The sequence below is a fragment of the Falco naumanni genome, chromosome 11 (genome assembly GCF_017639655.2).
Source record: "Falco naumanni isolate bFalNau1 chromosome 11, bFalNau1.pat, whole genome shotgun sequence".
NCBI classification, from domain to species: Eukaryota; Metazoa; Chordata; class Aves; order Falconiformes; family Falconidae; genus Falco; species Falco naumanni.
In genome coordinates this window covers 8,107,040-8,124,470 of record NC_054064.1, presented here as the reverse complement: position 1 = coordinate 8,124,470, position 17,431 = coordinate 8,107,040, and the positions used below count along the sequence as shown (strand labels likewise).

General features: G+C 54.2%; 1 protein-coding gene and 1 long non-coding RNA gene across 3 annotated transcripts in view; one reads left to right on the top strand and one right to left on the bottom strand.

Moving 5' to 3' along the window:
- The first annotated feature begins 3,004 nt into the window (after positions 1–3,004).
- On the top strand, positions 3,005–7,631 carry LOC121095663. Its single transcript, XR_005830176.1, has 3 exons — positions 3,005–4,529; positions 4,671–5,038; positions 7,249–7,631. It is a non-coding gene; the product is annotated as an uncharacterized LOC121095663 (long non-coding RNA).
- A 3,646-nt stretch (positions 7,632–11,277) lies between these two features.
- The window catches only part of PBX1 (PBX homeobox 1), a 135,093-nt gene continuing 128,939 nt past the window's right edge, over positions 11,278–17,431 (bottom strand). For both annotated transcript variants that reach the window (XM_040610564.1, XM_040610565.1), the window contains one exon: positions 11,278–16,299. In XM_040610564.1, the coding sequence (XP_040466498.1) occupies positions 16,207–16,299 (93 nt within the window). In that variant the 3' untranslated portion in view covers positions 11,278–16,206. The remainder of the gene's footprint in view (positions 16,300–17,431) is intronic.

Sequence of the window (17,431 nt, the reverse complement as noted above, 5' to 3'; positions counted from 1 at the left end):
ATATGTTAATTCAAAGCCCAGAACAGAAAACCCCTCCGTACTTTTTTTTTTCTTGCTTCATCTCACACTGAATTGCAAACTCGCAGCAGGACGAGACATTAAACCTGCCTCCCACGACTGTCCCCCTGTGCGTGACTCTGACTGTCCCCCTGTGCGTGACGCTGCCCAGGGCCGAGCTGCACACCTCTGTGGCAGCCTGGGGTTTCCCTCCATCCCCAGCAGCCATCGCACTGAACAGATGTTGCAGGCTTGAGGGTACCTGCCGAAAAAACCCAGCATGGGAGCTGCTGTTGAACCAGAAAAGTGATGGTGGTGTTTAACACGGTGGGGGTGAGGAGAGGCTCCCCCAATGGGAACCCCCGGGATGCTGTGCCCAGCCTGCGCCTTTCCATGCCTCATCACAAATGGGCAGGGACACCTTGGTGAGGGATGCCAGCAGATTTCCTGGCGAATAAACTTTATTGAGAAGTTACCCATAATACCGCAAATACTATTTGCTAGGCTCGATACTGTGCATGGTCTTTCCTGCACACAGTAAATGCCAGTTTTGCTAGAGCTGCGAGGGCCCTGTGTGGTACCTTTTTCCATAATATGGGGCTGGTTTTAACTTTCCACAGTATTTTTTCTCAGTGTAAAGCAAGCCAAGGATGACATGGGCACGACTCGGGACCACTGGAGCCAGTGGGTGAGTGGGGCTCTGCCAGGGCTGGAGGAAAGCCAGAGTCCCACTGATAAAGACTTTAACCCTCAGGGACCGGCAGGAGGGGAGATGTGGGGGCAAAAGACATCACTTTTTATTAGTATTTTATGGAAGCACATCAGCCTGGGGCTGGCAAAGGGCCTGGCTCAGCGGGACGGGTGGCACTTTCTCCTGCTGTGGGTATTTTCCCGTGGGAGCCCCACACTGGACCCATGAGTTCCCGCTCCCCCCACAGCCTTCCTGCCCTTTCCCTGCCATGGCTCAGAAAAAGCTTTATTTATACTCATTTAGCTGCTTGCCTTTTCCCTAATTGAAATCATTAACCTTCTCGCTTAATGAAGAAGAGGACCAGGGGGAGGGTGGGGGTACTGGGGCTGCCAGACCCCCTCCCGGGCTGCTCCACTGACTCCCTCGACCGGCTGAAAACGTGATTTTGATTTTGGCCACTGGGAGCTAAAAAAAAAAACCCACCAAAAAAACCCTGAACAACTGCATCTCGGTCGGGGGGCTGGCGGGGTACGGTTCCCTCTGCCCCCAGGGCCCTGGCGGGGCTGATGCCGGCATTTCATCTTGGCGGAGAAGTCATCGGCTCTGACCATGGGGAGGGCTTTGCCCGCCAGGTCCCACTTTGCTCCCCTATATTTAGCCCATTATGAATATGGAAGAGCGTTGAAAATGATTCGCCCAGACATCCCTCTGTCCAGCCGAATAACGTCAACGGCAGGAGCGGGGACGGGAGCTGATCTCCCTGGCAGGGACCCCGGCCCCCTCCTGGCCTCGTGGTTCGCAGAGTGGGGTCCCTGCAGCCACGTGGGGGGAAAATCACACTCGTGACACTAGGGACCCCCACCGCGGTGTTTTTGTGGGGTCTTCGAGTGGGTGCCGTGGGATGCTGGCTGGGGGAGCGCTCCCCCCGCCGCAGCGTGCTGAGCAGGCGCCCGGGGTCTCAGCTGGCTTTGGAAGGGGCCGCGGCAGGGACGCCGTGCGGTGCCCAGCTGCGCTCTTCAAGGGCACAGCGGCCCCATCCCTCCCTCCCACCACCCCCTGGCCAGCCAGGCATGGCCCCGGCGAAGGGCCGCGCAGCCTGGGAATTGCTGGCACTTGCTGCTTCCCATCAAGCTCCCTCCTTTCCTTCCTGGCAGCGGGGAAGAGGGATGCTGCAGTCCTGGCTGGGTTTGCCGATGCCTCGGCGTCTCCGCTTTGTGCGCTCAGGCTCCGGCATCAAACATGTGCTGAACATCCTGGGTGTGCGACCCGACAGCACGTGGCTGCTCCTCCTCCGTGCCTTGCCGGACTGCCCCGAGCACTAGACATCTTCTCCCAAGGCGAGCTGCTATCCCTTCCTTTTGGGAGCCCAAATCTGCCTCAAAAGCATTTGGGCATCCTCCTGCCCCGCTCTGGGGCACAGGCACCCCTCCTTGGGCATTTGCCCCTTTTCACCCACTATTTTCCTTCCCTTTGCAAGGGTTATAGCTCTGACCCAAAAACCAGGCACTGACGGGGAGAGGATGCAGGGGGCAAACCCTGAAGAGCCCCCCCAGCTCGGCTGGGTTGGACTGGGGCTTGAAGAGCACTTTGCACAAAAGATTACCGTCGCTTTTGGGCATAGTGGAAAAGAGGGAAAACAGTTTTATTCAAGCTGTTAATGAAATGTCATTTGCAATTCACTTCCACAGCTGTCACGTGGCAGATCCGCAGCACCCCCGGGTTGCACTGGCTCACACGGTGGGGGTGTTACTTCAGAGGGGGTTTTGGGAAGGGGGGAAAATGCACAAAAGCATCAAAACACAACTACCCCATCCCCGGGGCTCTGAGGCTGTGTTTGCCATGGGTGCTATTGCTGGGTGAAGTGGCTCAGCCTCCCCTCCTGGCTCAGGGGACAAGGTGGGGGGTCAGCAGAGACCTGGCGGAGAAACACACCTTTTCTGTGGGGTCTGGCCCCAGAATTCTCCTTGGATTTTATTTTTCCCCTCCTCTCATCACATATCTATATCCCTCATGTATATTTCCCCTCCTCTCATCTATATCTATATCCCTGCACGTGGGCAGCCAGTGGAATCCCACTGCCTTCCCCCCTCTACAAGGCCTGGTGGTGCTGCTCGGACCCCCTTTTCCATCCTCCCCCTGCTACCTGCCCCCTCTGCCCCTTCCCAATTTCTGAGTGCTCCTCTGCAGCTGTGAGCAGGTTTAACTAATCTTTCTGTCAGTGGGGTACTTTATGGAAATTGAAAACTAATTAACGTTCATCTCAGCAGCTAATCACATAAAAAACCCACTGCCTTGGCCTCCCTGGTCTTAAAATAATGATGGCATGTGAGCAGGAGTGGGGAAGACCTTGATCAAGCCCACCAGGATGGTTTGCTCCCTGAGACAGACCTGGGATGCCCATGACACCCCATACCTGGGGATGGGTCACCTTCTGCTGGTGCTAGATCTGGCTCCTGGCCCACTGAATCCATCTTGTCCATCCTACAGCTCTTCCCTCTGGCTACCATGACCCAAGAGGTAGGGAAAAGGCATTCTGGGGCATTTTGGGGAGAGGTGGTGGTGTGGGGCTGGGGCCGAGAGGGCGATGGAGATGTGCAGTCAAAGATGCTCTCGCCCGCAGTGACTCTATTCGGCTTTAATTGCTCCCTGAAGTTGCCGGCTGCTGGCGGCACTGCATCAGAGATGTCACGTTATAGTCATGCGTGAAGAGCTAATGGTCAAGGGTGACACCACCAACAAAACATCCTCAGGGAAGCTGTCAGCGGGGGGCAGAGGGGATCAAAGGGCAGAGAGAGAGGCTGTCCTGCTGTCAAGGGTCGGGGCTACTGCTGGAGATGCAGGTGCCCAGCGTAGGGCTGGTGGCAGCGCTTGTGGGGCTTTGTGGCCAGAAAATTGTCCTGCCACGTCAGGGACAGTGCAGGCAGTGCCCGAGCTGAGAGTGCTGGCCCATCTCAGAACTCCTGGAAAAGATGTCCTTTGACTTTGAAGCTTCACACTGGCACAGGTTGGGAGGGCCTGTGCTGACTGTGTCACTGGACCAGCGTTAGCTGGTCTCTGCTGTGCCCCATGCTGAAGGGTGGTAGCCCAGGTGTGACCACCCAGGATGTGTAGGTGGGTCTGAGATGCACAGCTCCTGTGACAGCCACAGGGGCACCAACCTGTCCCTTCGGGCATCTGCACCCTCTTGTGCCCTGGCTGGAATGCTGCTGTGCCCCGGCTGGTTGGCACCTACCAAGATTTGAAGGGAAGACCTGGATGAGACCCCATCTCAGCCATGCAAGAGGTTAAGGGGTACGGTGTGGTGGGGTTGCTTTTTTAGGTGCTGCCAACAGTCTGCAGGCTGTGCTGCAGTGAGAGCAGCGTGGTGCAAGGTGCCCTTTCCTAATGCCCTCGTCCCCAGAGGCCACTGCAGGACACAGGCTGCTCCTCTATTTCGCAGCAGTGCTGGTGTGGCCCTGGTTTGCATTTGGCTCGGTGCTCCCATTTCCAGCTGCTTCCCCCTGCTAGGTGCAGTATCTCTACCCCCACCGCCTCTCTGGTGGGATGGGGCAGTATCTCCCTGCCCTCCATCAGCAGGAATGGCTTGGAGAAAGCCAAGCGAGACGGCCACGCTGCTGGGGCGCACAGATCAGCCTGCCAGAGAGGCAGCCCTGGCTGCAGCCATCCCACCGAGAAGCGCGGCGAGGGAGGAAGAGTTATTGCTGCAGTCACACACCAGCTATTACCTCCCAACAAAAGGCAGCGTCTGCACAGCCGGGAGAGAGCCCGAGGACAGGGACAGCCCTGATGACCTTCAGAGGACATGCAGCAGACAGGCCAAAGCCCTGATCATCCCAGACAGGTATGCCTGCGGGCACCCCTCCACCTGGCCCGGCGCAGCGGGAGCCTCCCGGGATGCTCCCCATAAGCCTTCAGCCGTTATCAGCTTCAAAATCTCCTCGCCCACCCCCTGGCCCGGGTGGTTTGGTTTTTTCCCTTCCAGCACACATCAAGCTTTCAGGTTTCTGAAAGGAGGCAGAGGCGATGCTGTTGTCGGCGCTTAGCCGCTGCGAGGTGCCAGTACCCAGCCTGACGCTGGAGTCTGGACGCATCCTGCAAAGCGTCATTTCCCAGCCCATTCCTGGCAGCCGGAGCTCAGCAAGGAGCCTGCTCCTAACAACCAGGGCTCAAGGCTAAGGTGACAGCACCTTGTGGAGTAAGCCGGGGCTCTCAACCTGAGCCCGTGGTCAGGATCTATCATCTGTATCCCTGGAGCCTGAAACCCTCCGGGACACCCAGGTTTGAGGGTGATGTCCCTGTGCTGCTGCTTGCCCCAGAAGTGAAGGTACTCGAGGGCATCCTCATGCCATGGTAAGAAACCACCTGTAGGCAAGCAGAAACGACTGCCTAGCTGGGGTTCTGGGCTCTGCCTTTAACCTGGCCCTAATTCACCTTGGGGGGGTGGGGGGGTGTTTGTGTGTGTGTGCAAGAGCAGAAGCACCAGCATCCCCATGCTCAGCTCCCCGCCCAGCCAGCGGCCAGGGCTAACTGAAGGGGCAGGGGGGAGTGGGTTGTCAGCAAACATCAAAAAGCAAAAAACAAGCTGGACTTCAGAGCCAATTAAGTTTGTGATGCGAGAGAAGTGCTGGTTAAAGACATGGGAGCGGCTGAACTGTATATCCATTTATTTAAATGCAGTTTTCCATGGAAGTGAAGTACATGCATATCATTAGTGCCAGATATCTCTAATAAGGCTGTCTCCACTAATATGCCAAAAAGAGCTTAATTAACTATGCTTCACCGTGAGCCAGGGAAGTTCCTCAAATGCCTTTTACTCTGGAGCAAAATGGGTCTTGAGACAGGGGTGCAGATGTGGGTGGGTGGGTACCGATAGCGTGGCTGGATCACCCCATGCAGCAAAGTGTCTGACCCCGCTTAGCTGGTGGGGAAGAGCTTCAAAAGCACATTGTGTGCCCAAGCTCCGTCTGAAGCATCAGAGGAGCACTGTGGCTACTCGGAGCGAGGTGGCAGCTGCCTCCCCGGGACACACGGGGCCATTGCCTCTCAGCGCCCCGCAGCCAGCGCAAAGCCCCAGCACCCTGCAGACTCCTTGGCCAATGCCTCTGCCTGTAATTAGGGAGTTGGAGGAACCAGCGTGAGATTTCCATGGCTGCAGGTTATGTCTGTCTCTCCCCATCTCCTCCAGCACGGGAGCAAAAATGCTCAGCCTCAGCCTCTCCAAGCCCACCATGTTCCCCCGTCCTCCCCCATCAACTCCCTCACTCAGCGGCTGCAGCAGGGCTTGTCCCTGTGCTCCTCTGCACCACGGAGGAGCAGAGCACTGACGCTGTTGTGACGTGCACTGTGCAGGGGGTGAGCCTGGCCTCCAAGGGGTGACACTGCTGGTAGCAAAAGCAGGGCAGCAGGAGCCCCACGGTACGTTGTTGGCACCCCAGCATGGATGACACTGGCCACGCTGGGCTGTGGAACCCGCTGCAGGACAGCTCTGTGCCCAGGGGAGCTCTGCGGTGGCACCTCCAGTCCCGCTGCAGCTCCCTCCCGGCTTTCCGAGCACGAGACGGGCTGCCTGGGCTCACTGGGGTTGCAGATCCCAGAGGATTTGTAGTGCCTGGGCGCTAGCACACTGCTAAGTCTACCTATATGCATACATGTACGTATGTAAATACGTTATACAGATGATGATATATATGTCTTCTATTTCATAGAGAGGTCATAGCTGTGTAGCTGCCAGCTCTTTTGCACAGCAGACTTTGCCACCAGCCCAGCCATGCTGGAAGCGGGGGTGATTTACCAGAGCCCCCCACTCAGCACCGGGCAGCTGGCAGCAGTGGTGGCTGGGAGCCCCCTGTCCCAGCGCCAGCCCCACGCTGGCCAGGCTCCAGGCAGCGCTCCCCGCTTCCCTCGCAAACCTCTTAGTCCCGGGTTAATTAATCGTCATCAAATAACCTGCGTGGCCGCAGCTGGGATGGCAGCTTCACCTTCCCTCCTTCCTGCTCACGCCTGCGATGCTGGGCTCTGTCCTGGCGGTGTTGCTGCCTTTCACGGGGCTCCCGGGGTGCAAGTACCCAGCCCTGGGGCGGGGGGGGGCAGGGACAGCCCCTGGAGAGTGGGGTCTCTCTGGGAGTGGAGGCTGGATAGGAGCAGGATCTCGCTAACACGACTCTTTTTGTTTCATGGGGAAAGGCGTTACGTGCAATGGCCGCACACGCCCCAGGAGATGAGTTTTGAGGCAGCTCGATGGGATTTCCCCACTTAATGCCCCAGCCAGGCTCTGGGAATGCCACAAACTGCTGCCACAGATCTCGGGAGCTGAAATTACCTCTGTTTTGCAGCATCTTCCCATTGCCCCTGGGGGTTGGTATTAGCTGGCGGGCACTGGTGGGGCCCCTCCATAGGGTGTCCCCTATAGCGGCGCGGTGTCGCTGCCGGGCACCTGAACAGATATTTCTGTGCCGTAATAAAAGGTTAAATATTTTAATAAGCATTAGCCACATGTTGAAGGTAAAACGAGCTGCTTGCTTTCACTCTCTCCGTTGTTTTTTTGTTTTTTTTGCATGCAGATGAACTGGAAGCTTATTAACAAGATGAGAGGCTGGAGCCTAATTAGCAGCAGGACGAGGGAGCTGCTAGAGCTGAGTCAGCGAGTGGGAGAAGCGCTGGCGTGGCCCTCGGCAAACGCCACAGTGGTCCCGGCCATCGCCGCCTGCCGCTTCCAAACCGCTCCAGAAAACAGGAGAATGGGGCAAAACCCGCGAGGTCCTGGCAGGGTCGGGGAGAGCAGCCTCACCCGGGTCTGGCTCTGGACATCACCTGCGTGGTCACCCCAAAGCCACTGGCTTCAGGGTTTTTTCCTCCATGCTAATTGCATCGTAGCTTGGATTTTACGGGTTGTGGTGTTTCCAAGAATATGTTGGATATTTAGGGACAATGCCACCCAGGCATTGAAAGGAGGTACTGGGGGGGGGGGGGGGGGCGGGGGGGCTCGAGCATGCCTGGTGCCCACTCGCAGGGGACCGGACTGCTCCAGTCCCCATGTAATTTGTTTCAGTGACTATTTGCTGCAGATTATATTTCTTTTCTATTTTCATTTTGAAGAATCATTTTCCCACAAAAAGCCGGGAAGAAAACAAAGGGGAAAAAAAGCCCACCCCTCCAAACCACCAAAATCAGGGAAACATTTTTTGATGTATTTTTTTAAATAATCTTTTTTTTTTCTCCTGTCCTTTCTTCTATCCCCCTTTCCCTGCTCTGAAGGTTGCTTCAGGCGGATGAAGGACACCCCCCAGCCACCGCGGTGGTGCGGGCAGGGGCTGCCTGTCCGTCGAGGCTAGTGGCCACGGGGTGACGGGGACTTGCCCCCGCATGAGAAGCCGCTGCCAACAAACCCCTCTTGTAATTTGCACCTTTGGAAGGCGCCAGCAGCCGCGTGGCTCTGCCGTTCATTTGCATTTTTAATTAGCTGGGGTCTCCCAGCGCCTCTCAGCTGCCCTGTCCTGGGGCCAGCGATGGCTGCAGGCAAACAGAGTTGATTCTGGGGGCCGAACAAAGCGTTTTGGTGGCCCACAGGGCGGGACCTTGGCAAGGTGGTGATGGCATTCCTCTTTGCCCCCCTGTTTTTCATATGTATGTACCCTGCTTGGTCTTGGTCCAGCCCTGCCACCGTGCCATCGCCACCCGTGTCCGTGCTGAGCCAGTGCCCGTCCGCCCGCCCCCTCCTCTGGGCTCCTTCCTCGCCATCCTCCTCCTCTCCCGGCACCGAGCGCCCGCACCGGCCCCAGGCTCCCCCTGCCTATGCGGCCCCCGCAGCCGCACCTTGAACCACCAGTGTGCAGAATTTCCCTATAAAGCTATTAAAACTCTACCTCATTAGCAATAATTAAAAGGTGTAGCACACGTTCCCAGTAGCTCATGCCCATGGGCACGGTCATTTTTAATTTATTTTATTTTATCTTATCTTTATTTTATCTTATCTTCATTTTTTTTATTTTACCTTTATTTTATTTCATCTTTATGTTATTATTTTATTATTATCTTTATTTCATTTTACTTTATCTTTATTTTATCTTTATTTTATTATCTTTATTTCATTTTACTTTTTATTTTATCTTTAATTTATTTTACTTTATCTTTAAATTCTTTTACTGAATCTTTATTTTATTGTATTGTATTTTAGCTTTATTTTATGTTATCCTTGTTGTATTTTATTTTACTTTACCTGTATTTTACTTTATTTTGTCTTTATTTTATTTATTATCTCCACTCCTACACCCACCATGCCCAGAGGATGGGCAGCCATCACCCCTCCACACCATCCCCGCGGTGCCAGCAGAGGAGGGACCGGGGGACAGCCACCACCCCCCTGCCTGCCCGGCAGCGGGGGGCTGCCTGCATCCAAGGCACAATAAAATATTTTACTACAAAGCAGAATTACTCCAAAGACTGATGGGCTGACTTGCAAGACCCACTCACGTTTATGGAGGTCGTAAGTTATAGACTCCCAGTGAACTGGAGAAAAACATAACCCTCGCCTTTTATAGGCGAAACTTCCTGCCATATATTAAACTCTCCAGCAAACGGACGGGGGCTTTACTGCAAACTATAACTTTAATGCCTCCCAACCACTCGGTTAGTTTGGAAGGATTATTAATAACCAGGGATGTGCTTCGCCTGTGCGCGCCGCCTGTCTGCCCCGGTGATGCTGGTGGCTCCCAGAGCTGCTGGCACAGGGCTGGGTGGGCACAGGCGGGGGGACCCCAGCCGGGCAGGGGTGCTGGCAGCTGCTGATGGAGAGAAAAACCTGCAAGAGGCATCACACAGGTCATGCCCCCACCCCGTCCGGGACATGGCATGTCCTGGGGTATCAGCATCTCACCAAGCTGCTGGTTTCTGCTCACCAAAAGCCTTGCCATGGAAATCCCAGTGCGTGCCGTGGTTTTTTTTTCCACCAGCTTTTGGCCTAAAATATTATAACGTGGAATGAAAAAGTGCAGTAGCCTGGCCTGGGGGTTTGCGTTCACCCAGGGATGAACTTTGTTGCCCTAACGTGGGGAAATGGCGGGGGGGGGGGGATCCTATTGATGAGTGGCAGGGAGAGAAGGAAAAGGAAAAGGTGGGGATGCAGAGAGGGGGAAGGAGACAGCCAGGAAAACACCAACAATCCGGTTTGGTTCCTGTGGGTTCAGTTTCTTTTAGCCACAGGCAGCCAGCAAGGGGGGATGGAGGGATGGAGGATGCTGGGATGCTGCACCCAGCTGGTCCCCCCCAGCCGCCCCCAAACGTTCTAGGAAGCTGAAGGCGCCCTTTTCCCACCTTATCTATTTTTGGCAGGGAGGGAGAACGGCTTGAGCTGGGAGAGGCATGACACACTCAAACCCACCCCAACACCCGAAGGATGCGTTGCCAGGACCCCCCAGCCCAAAGAGCATCACCTCCCCTCCTCCCAGCATCACCTCCTGCCACTTGCCATTTTGGGGCGATTTTCTCATCGGAGCCCGGTGAGACTTAGCATTTCTCTGTTTGGAGCTGGGATGAGCATTTATTAGAATTAAACAGCTGGGAGCAAGATGATATTTAAACTGGTATTAGGAGAGCACCGGCGGAGGGAGATAATTCCTGGGGCGGTCTGGAAGCGCGGCAGCCGGGGGGCTCCTCGGGTCTCCTGCAGGAGAGCGATACAGTTAATTTGCAGCCGGAGCTGGAGGCTGGCCCGCACTGATATTGCCGTGTTATTTAGAAGAGAAAGGTCAGGCTGGAGATTGAATAATCATTGACAAGAAATCCATGGGGGAGCAGGGCAGCAGCTCCAGGCGAGCTCCAGCATCCTTGCGCTGCCTCCCCGGGGGTTTCTTTCCCTCCACTTTGGTCCCTGTGGGGTGTCGGAGGCATTTGGGGGGGGTCCTGCTCACCTTCCTCCAGCTTGGGAACTGGGGAATCACAGCCCCCCTCTCCAGCCGCCCCCTTTTTCATCTGCTGCCTTCATCTCCGGGGACATGGCAGAGCTGTCCTGGTTTTCGTCCCACGCACAGACTCTTTTTTTAAATTGCAAATTATTTTCAAATTTAAAATCACTTTTTGCTTAGAAACGTTTTCAAAATTTTTCCTTTTTTTAAACTACCTCCCCCAGGAAAACACACGAAGCCACCAACCCTTCCCCTGCCCCCCAGCCCTGCCCCATTCCTGGGGGTGAGAAAGAAAATCCCCATTCTAGCTTTTTTGGAAAGAAGTGCATGAAAAAAATCCAAAAAAGCAGTGAACAAACAATGAAAACGGAAGACTGAAAGTATTTTTGGTGTGGAAAAATCCATGTGTCCAGCAGTACTCGCCTCCCCCTGCCCAGGGAAACTGAGGCACAGGGAGGGAGCAGTGGGAGCAGCGGGGATGCTGTGCGTCAGGCATCACCCCCAAATTGCATCCCTCCAGGATGAAGCATCAGGCTCTTGCCTTTGCTCACCCCCTCCCCTGCACCCCAAACCCTTCCTGACCCCTGCATCCCCATGGGGGAAACCCCCAGGGCATCTCGCTTTCCTCTTTTTCCTCCCAAAAAATACGCCAGGTTTGGTTTCAGTTTTGTTGTTTTTTTTTTTTTTTTTTTTTTTTTTGCAACAAAAGAAACTATTTATTTGGAATATGCATTACCAGTACAAATCAGGAAACTGTAAAACCTACACCTTGTTAGTATCGTCATAGAACATAAAAGTCTCAATTGGGATCAGAAAGACAGAGGCCTTTTTTTTTCTTTACAGAAGCAGAAAAGCTTAAAGTTTCAAAACCAGGTCGGAACAGAGAGTCTTTTTTTTTTTTTTTTAGGGTTTTTCTGTTGGTTTTTTTTCTTTTTCTTTTTTAATATTTGGAATCCATTAGGAAGAGAAAGAAAAGATGGGGGGAAAAAAATAGAAAAGAAAAAGCAACTCAGAACTGGATCATCTTTACAAGGGACAGAAGGGCTTTGCAAGAACCAAAAAAAAAAAGCAAACCGACAAAACCCACCCCCCAGGCAATGTCTGATTTACATTGTCTTAATAATAATAATAATAATTATAATAATAATAATAATTATAATAATAAAGGTGTATGAAAACAAAAGGACTCCAGGAAACCTTGGGATTAAAAATAACACCCCAAACCCTAAACCGTTCAGTGATGTGAAAAGCTCAGTTTTTTGGGAGGAGGCAGGGAGGAGGGAAACTTTTTGAAGAGAAAACTAAAGCAATGCCAACCGGCATCTTCCTCAGCACCGCTCCTTGAACCCCACTCTGCAGCCACCCAGATTTCGGGCTCGACCTGGGGGCATTCTGGCCATGTCCCACCATGGCTGTGGGGCTGCCACCTCGCGTCCCTTGTCCCTCATCCTTCCCAGCACCCCTGTGCAGCCAGGGCTTGGGGCCAGGCTGTGAGACCTCCCCCAGTCCTCAGCAAGGTCCGTGGTTGAAATGAGCTCAGCACCCTCCTTTCCTCCAACCCCTCAGTTTTGGGCCAAGAGCTGCAGCCAGGGGCACCTCCAAGCCAGGGCTGTGGCAGCCAACCCTCGGGGCAGGGGTGCTGCCGGCATCTGGGGCAGAGCACAAGGGCGCCAAAGTCCACCGTCTACACATTTTGGGGAGGATTCATGTCTTTTCATCACTTCCAGGGAGCTAAGCATCGCTCCCAGGCACAAAGACCCACGGGGGGCTCAGCACCTGACTCCCCATCACCCCTAGGCATCGCCTCCCCAAACCCCCTTGGGATTACATCCCCCTCCAGAGATGTAATCCCACCGCTCAGCCCCAGAGCAGCCACCCAAGGACCTTCTGGGCTTGGGTGTCAAAAGGAGTGGGGACACCCCCCCCCCCAGAGAAACACCACCCCTCCCAAAACACCACCATCACTTTTCACATCACTTGGGTCACAGCTCAAAAGCGCAGGGGAAGCGGCAAGGCCGTCGTGTCTCGGATAGGTCAAAATAAACTCAGCATCATCATCAAAGCCCCCACCCCCCGCCCACCCAATAATGCCAAAAAAAAAAAAAAAGTAAAAAAAAAAAGTAATTTCTGGGTCTCAACGTTAAGAAACATAAAGTGTTAGACTGTACCTATTAATGCTCACTATTCCAACCATTTTTTTTTCTTTTTAAAGTTTTACAAAATGAATTACCGTCACTTTTTAAACATTGTGTAAGAAGAAATGAGTGTGCACAACTCTACACTTTTCTAGCATTCTTGAACTAATTCACAAATGCGAGAAAATGGGAAGAAAAAAAAACAAACCATGGGAAAAACAAACAAACCAAAAAAAAAAAAAAGATGATGAACGTAGGTAGTTTGATGTTATAAACTATACAGGAATGAAGCGCTTGTTGCCACAGAAAGAACAGGGATGGCACCTTCCCCCTGTTCAATTTTGCGTGCTAAGAGGGTCATTTTTTTATTCTTTTATTATAAACACTATTAAATTCCGACTGCGTTTTTGGTTTTTTTTTTCTCCTTTATCTGAATATACAAGAACATTCATTATCAAATGTTCGTTATCATCAATACTACAAAGAACGAGACACAAATCGCAAGAAACAATGGAAAATGTTAATAAAGCTGAAAGAATCGTCGAGTTTTTTTTGTGGTTTTTTTTTGTTTTTATTTTTTTTGAGTTTCTGCAGGTTTTTTTGTTTGTTTTTTTTTTTTGTTTTGTTTTTTGTTTTTTTGTTTTGTTTTTTTTGGTATCGAAGTCAGGTTTTTCTGGGAATAAAAAAAAAATAATAAAAAATAAAAATAATAATAATAAAAAAAACCCACAACACTCAGGGTTGGGGGTGGGCGGGAAGGGGAGGAAGAAACAAAACCCAAAAATTAATTAAAAAAAAAAAAAAAAAAAAGCAAAGAAAAAGGCAAGCAAGCAGCTACGCCAACATGAACCGGAGGGACCAACCGGGGAACCCAGGAGGTGATTTGCAAAGTACCGTGGAGGGGCGAGCGCCCTGCGCGGGCAGGGGTGCTGCGGGCAGGGGTGCAGGCAGGAGGGGCAGCACTGGCAGGGCAGGGGCAGGCAGCCCCGGTTCAGAGGGTTGTTTCAGCTCCTTCCCGGCTGGTTTCCAAGAGGTACGGCGGCATTCCGGCAGGCACGGCACTGCTGCCGCTCCGGAGAACAGACCTGACCCAGTCCTGCGTCCCTGAAACACTTTGCCAGAAGGGTTTCACGTAAAATAAGCTGGAAACAGTTACAAAGCTGCACTGGGGGAGGCCACAGGAGGAGGAGGAGGAGGAGAGCGGGAAGGTTCCTCAGGCTGATGAGGAGCACCTCCTAACCCGTGTCCTCGCAGGGAAACAACCTTCTCGTTGCTCTTAGTGTAATCCCAGCCGGGAGGCAGCCCTAGACCTCGCGCTCCGTGGCACGGCCCCATCCCCGGGTACGCGTGTGGAAGGAGCAGAGAGTGTCTCACGGCTGGAGACACAAAAACCAAGCAAGAGAGCAGCTTGTGCCATTTCTCATCCACCTTTTGCACCCTACTCTGATGCCACCAGCTCAGAAACAGAAAATGCACTCAACTGGGACTTTCTGCGTGCGGGGGAAGGTCACATTTGAGAGCGGGTGTTTTGGAGCCTTCCGGGCTTGTTCCCCAGGGAAAGGCAGGCTTCACTGCCGCTTCAGGTGAGTCATGCTGCTGGCCGCGTGCTGCACAGCGACAGCGTGCCGGAGCTGTGGGCACACCACCTCCATGGCTGGCAGGCCAACCACCATTATTTTTTCCAGCAGAAGGATGGAAATTATTTTGGCAGAGCTTTAATTTCAAATGGTTCCTGCTTAACGCTGCTCTGTACTGGCAGTTCCCATCTCGAGATGGCCAGCGCCGGCACGGGCAGGGCGGGCACGGATGTGGAAGAGCACAAGATGTGGCCAAGAGGTATTTGGATACATCACAAGGTGCCAGACATGCTGCACCCACACCAGTCCCCACAGCACTCAGGTCTTGCCGTGGGCTGGGTCAGCGTCCTTGCGCCTGCTGAACAACCACTGGCCAAAAGTACTGCCCCAGCAAGAAGCTCAGCCCGTCGCCCTGGGCAAACTGGTGCCTCCTCACCCTGCTCTTCAACGAAAGCCATGTCCTGCCAGCACCGGCTGCCTCAAGGAGTGTTTCAGCAGGGGGAAGCCTCACTTAACAGCCACTGCTGGTTGTCCAAACAGACCAGAAAGGCTGGGCAGAAAATCCCATGAGTTCTCCCATGGCTTGGGATACTGCTGCCCAGAGTAACTCTTGGGATAAAACCAGCAGCTTCAGCGGAAAGACATCCCCAAACAGGGCACTCACCCGTCCTACAGAGCTTCACCCTCAAGCAAACCTGTTGCATTAACCGTTACCAAAAGCACCCACCACGCTCACCCCGCTGCATCCAGCCTCCGGCATCCTGCTGCCCATCCCTTGCTGCCTGCCCGGCAAGGCTTTGGGACTGCAGCGGGTGCCATCAGGTCCTCCCTGCACTGGGGAACCCACCTCCTCCTCTTCCACAGTGCAGCATGCTCCCAGAACCATAAGCCGACACCCCACGACGCTCTCCCCGCCAGGAAAATTCCACCGCCAGCCTCCCTAGGTGCTGTGAGAAAACTGCTGGGGTCCCATCAATCATCCAGACCTGATCCTGTAACAACATCGCGGAGGTGCTCAGCGCCTTCGTTACCAGTGATGGCTATTTCTTGCCCGCCTCTGCCTTGTCTCCTTCCCTCCTTTCCTCCCCTCCGACAGCAGGCGGGGAGGACGGTGGGGTTTCATGGCTCACCCAGCTCACAGCAGCCAGCGGGATGTGGCGGAGCAGGGCAGGGACCAGGGAGTGCCGGCTGTTTCCCCCAGGCTGGGAATGGGCCAAGTACCTTTTGGAAGCGAAGGGGAGCAACACTGGCTCCTTCTCCTACGTGTACGGGGGGCTGTATCCACCCACCCCGTCACCGGCAGTGCCCCAGGGACAGCTCACCGAGGCAGGGCTGGGCACACGGAGGCGATGCGCTGGCTGTGGCTAGGGCTGGCGGAGGCGAGGCGACAGCAGGGCTGTGGTGGCATTTCCCTACGGAGAGGTGTTTCCCTACGGAGAGGTAGCCTGAGAGACGGGGAGGGGCAGGGGGGCTGCCTGCTAGTAAAGGAGCGAGACGTGACTGAGGTACGTTTGTGGCTCCTCAGAAAGACGCCCAGCACGAGGCCGTACACTGCTTTGGGCTTGTTTGGTGTGGTGGCAGTTGATTTTTGCTTTTCCTCCTTAAAATCCTTCCACCTGTTGACATATTCTTCGGTGGGAAGGGATGAGGGGAAGGGACTGGTGTTGTGGCAGTGGCGGGGAGGGGGAAGAGCGGCTTCTACCCAGAAAAGAAAGGGAAGAGAGTATAAAGAAGTGTCCAGATTGGCTGAAAAAAGCATCCCGACGAAGAGAAGAGAAGAGAAGGAGTCTTCTTGTGTGTGCTGATTGGGTTCACCTCCAGTCTGACTGCTGCGGTGTTAGGAGAGGCCCCCTCCCCTCCCGCCCCCGCCGGGGCCGGCTCAGCCAGGGATGCAATTTGCTGGGAGATCAGTTGGAGGTATCAGAGTGAACGCTGCCAGGGCCTTCTGTGGGGGAGGTCACCGACGATGGGGTAGTAGCGTCTTGCCAACCTCCATTAGCCTGCAGGAAGGGAAAGATGGAGAGACCAGTCACCTAGCAGCGTGCCTGGCCCTACCCGATTCACCCATCCACCCTGGACCTCCCTCTTCTCCCTCAGCAGGGGCCGATGTAGGAGGCAAAGATGCCCCCTCTGGCTTCCCCATCCCACCACAGACCATGCAGCTACATCAGTGGGATGAGGCCAGAAACAACTTGGTTGAAAACATGGGTTTTGATAAATTGCAAATGCTCATGGAAATTCTGTCCCTTAAAAAATGGGAATTTCTGCAGAAACTCTGAGCTCTGGTTGTCTGGGGTTTGCTCACCCACAAATCGGACCCTTTCCCATATGGACAGCAAACACCTCACCCCAGAAACCCCATCCTGGAGTGTTATCTGGACCCAGGTGCTATGAACATGCAGAACAAGCAACGGGTCCCAAAGGACTGCTGAGCCATGCCGTGTCCCCCAGCGCAGCTCCATGCACTACCCCCTCGCTGACCTTCCGGGCATCCCTCGTGCTGTATGGTCCCTCTGTGGGGGGAAGCCACCAGCACCAAGCCTTGCTGTGGGGAAGATGTTGCCCAGACACCTCTCCCGCCACCCTGAAGGCTGCTTTCAGGTATTTGGGCCACCTCTCTGCTCCCACTGCCCGCCTTGCTTTGCAGTAAAACCACAAACAAGTTTCTGCTGCCCTGGGGCTGGTCCTCCACGCTCCCTGTCACCCTTTCTCGAGGGACCCCAAGCCACAGCACAAGGCAGGTGCTACCACCACATACATCTCTCTCATCCGAGGGTTTGTACAGCAAAGCACAGTGGACAACTTGCCGCTTCTCCTAAAAGCAGACGCAGAGCCAAACTCTCCAGCCTCTTGAGAGCAGAGCTATGGGACAACCCTGGCTGCCCCAGACAGGAGCCAGCAGTGGGACAAAAGCTGCTCCTCCGCGGCTGCCATCCCCTTTGGAGAGGAGCAGATGTTGTATCCTCTGTCCACTCTGACACTGATTGAGTGCTCAGCTAATTAATCCTTCCCAACCACTGCCCAGGACTGACTTGGCGGCAGTCGCCGTCCCGCTCTAGACATGCCCGGGCTGCTTTGCCCTCTCTGGCTGCCTGTCCTGCCGCCTCCTGGCACACGGCATCGTCCCTCACT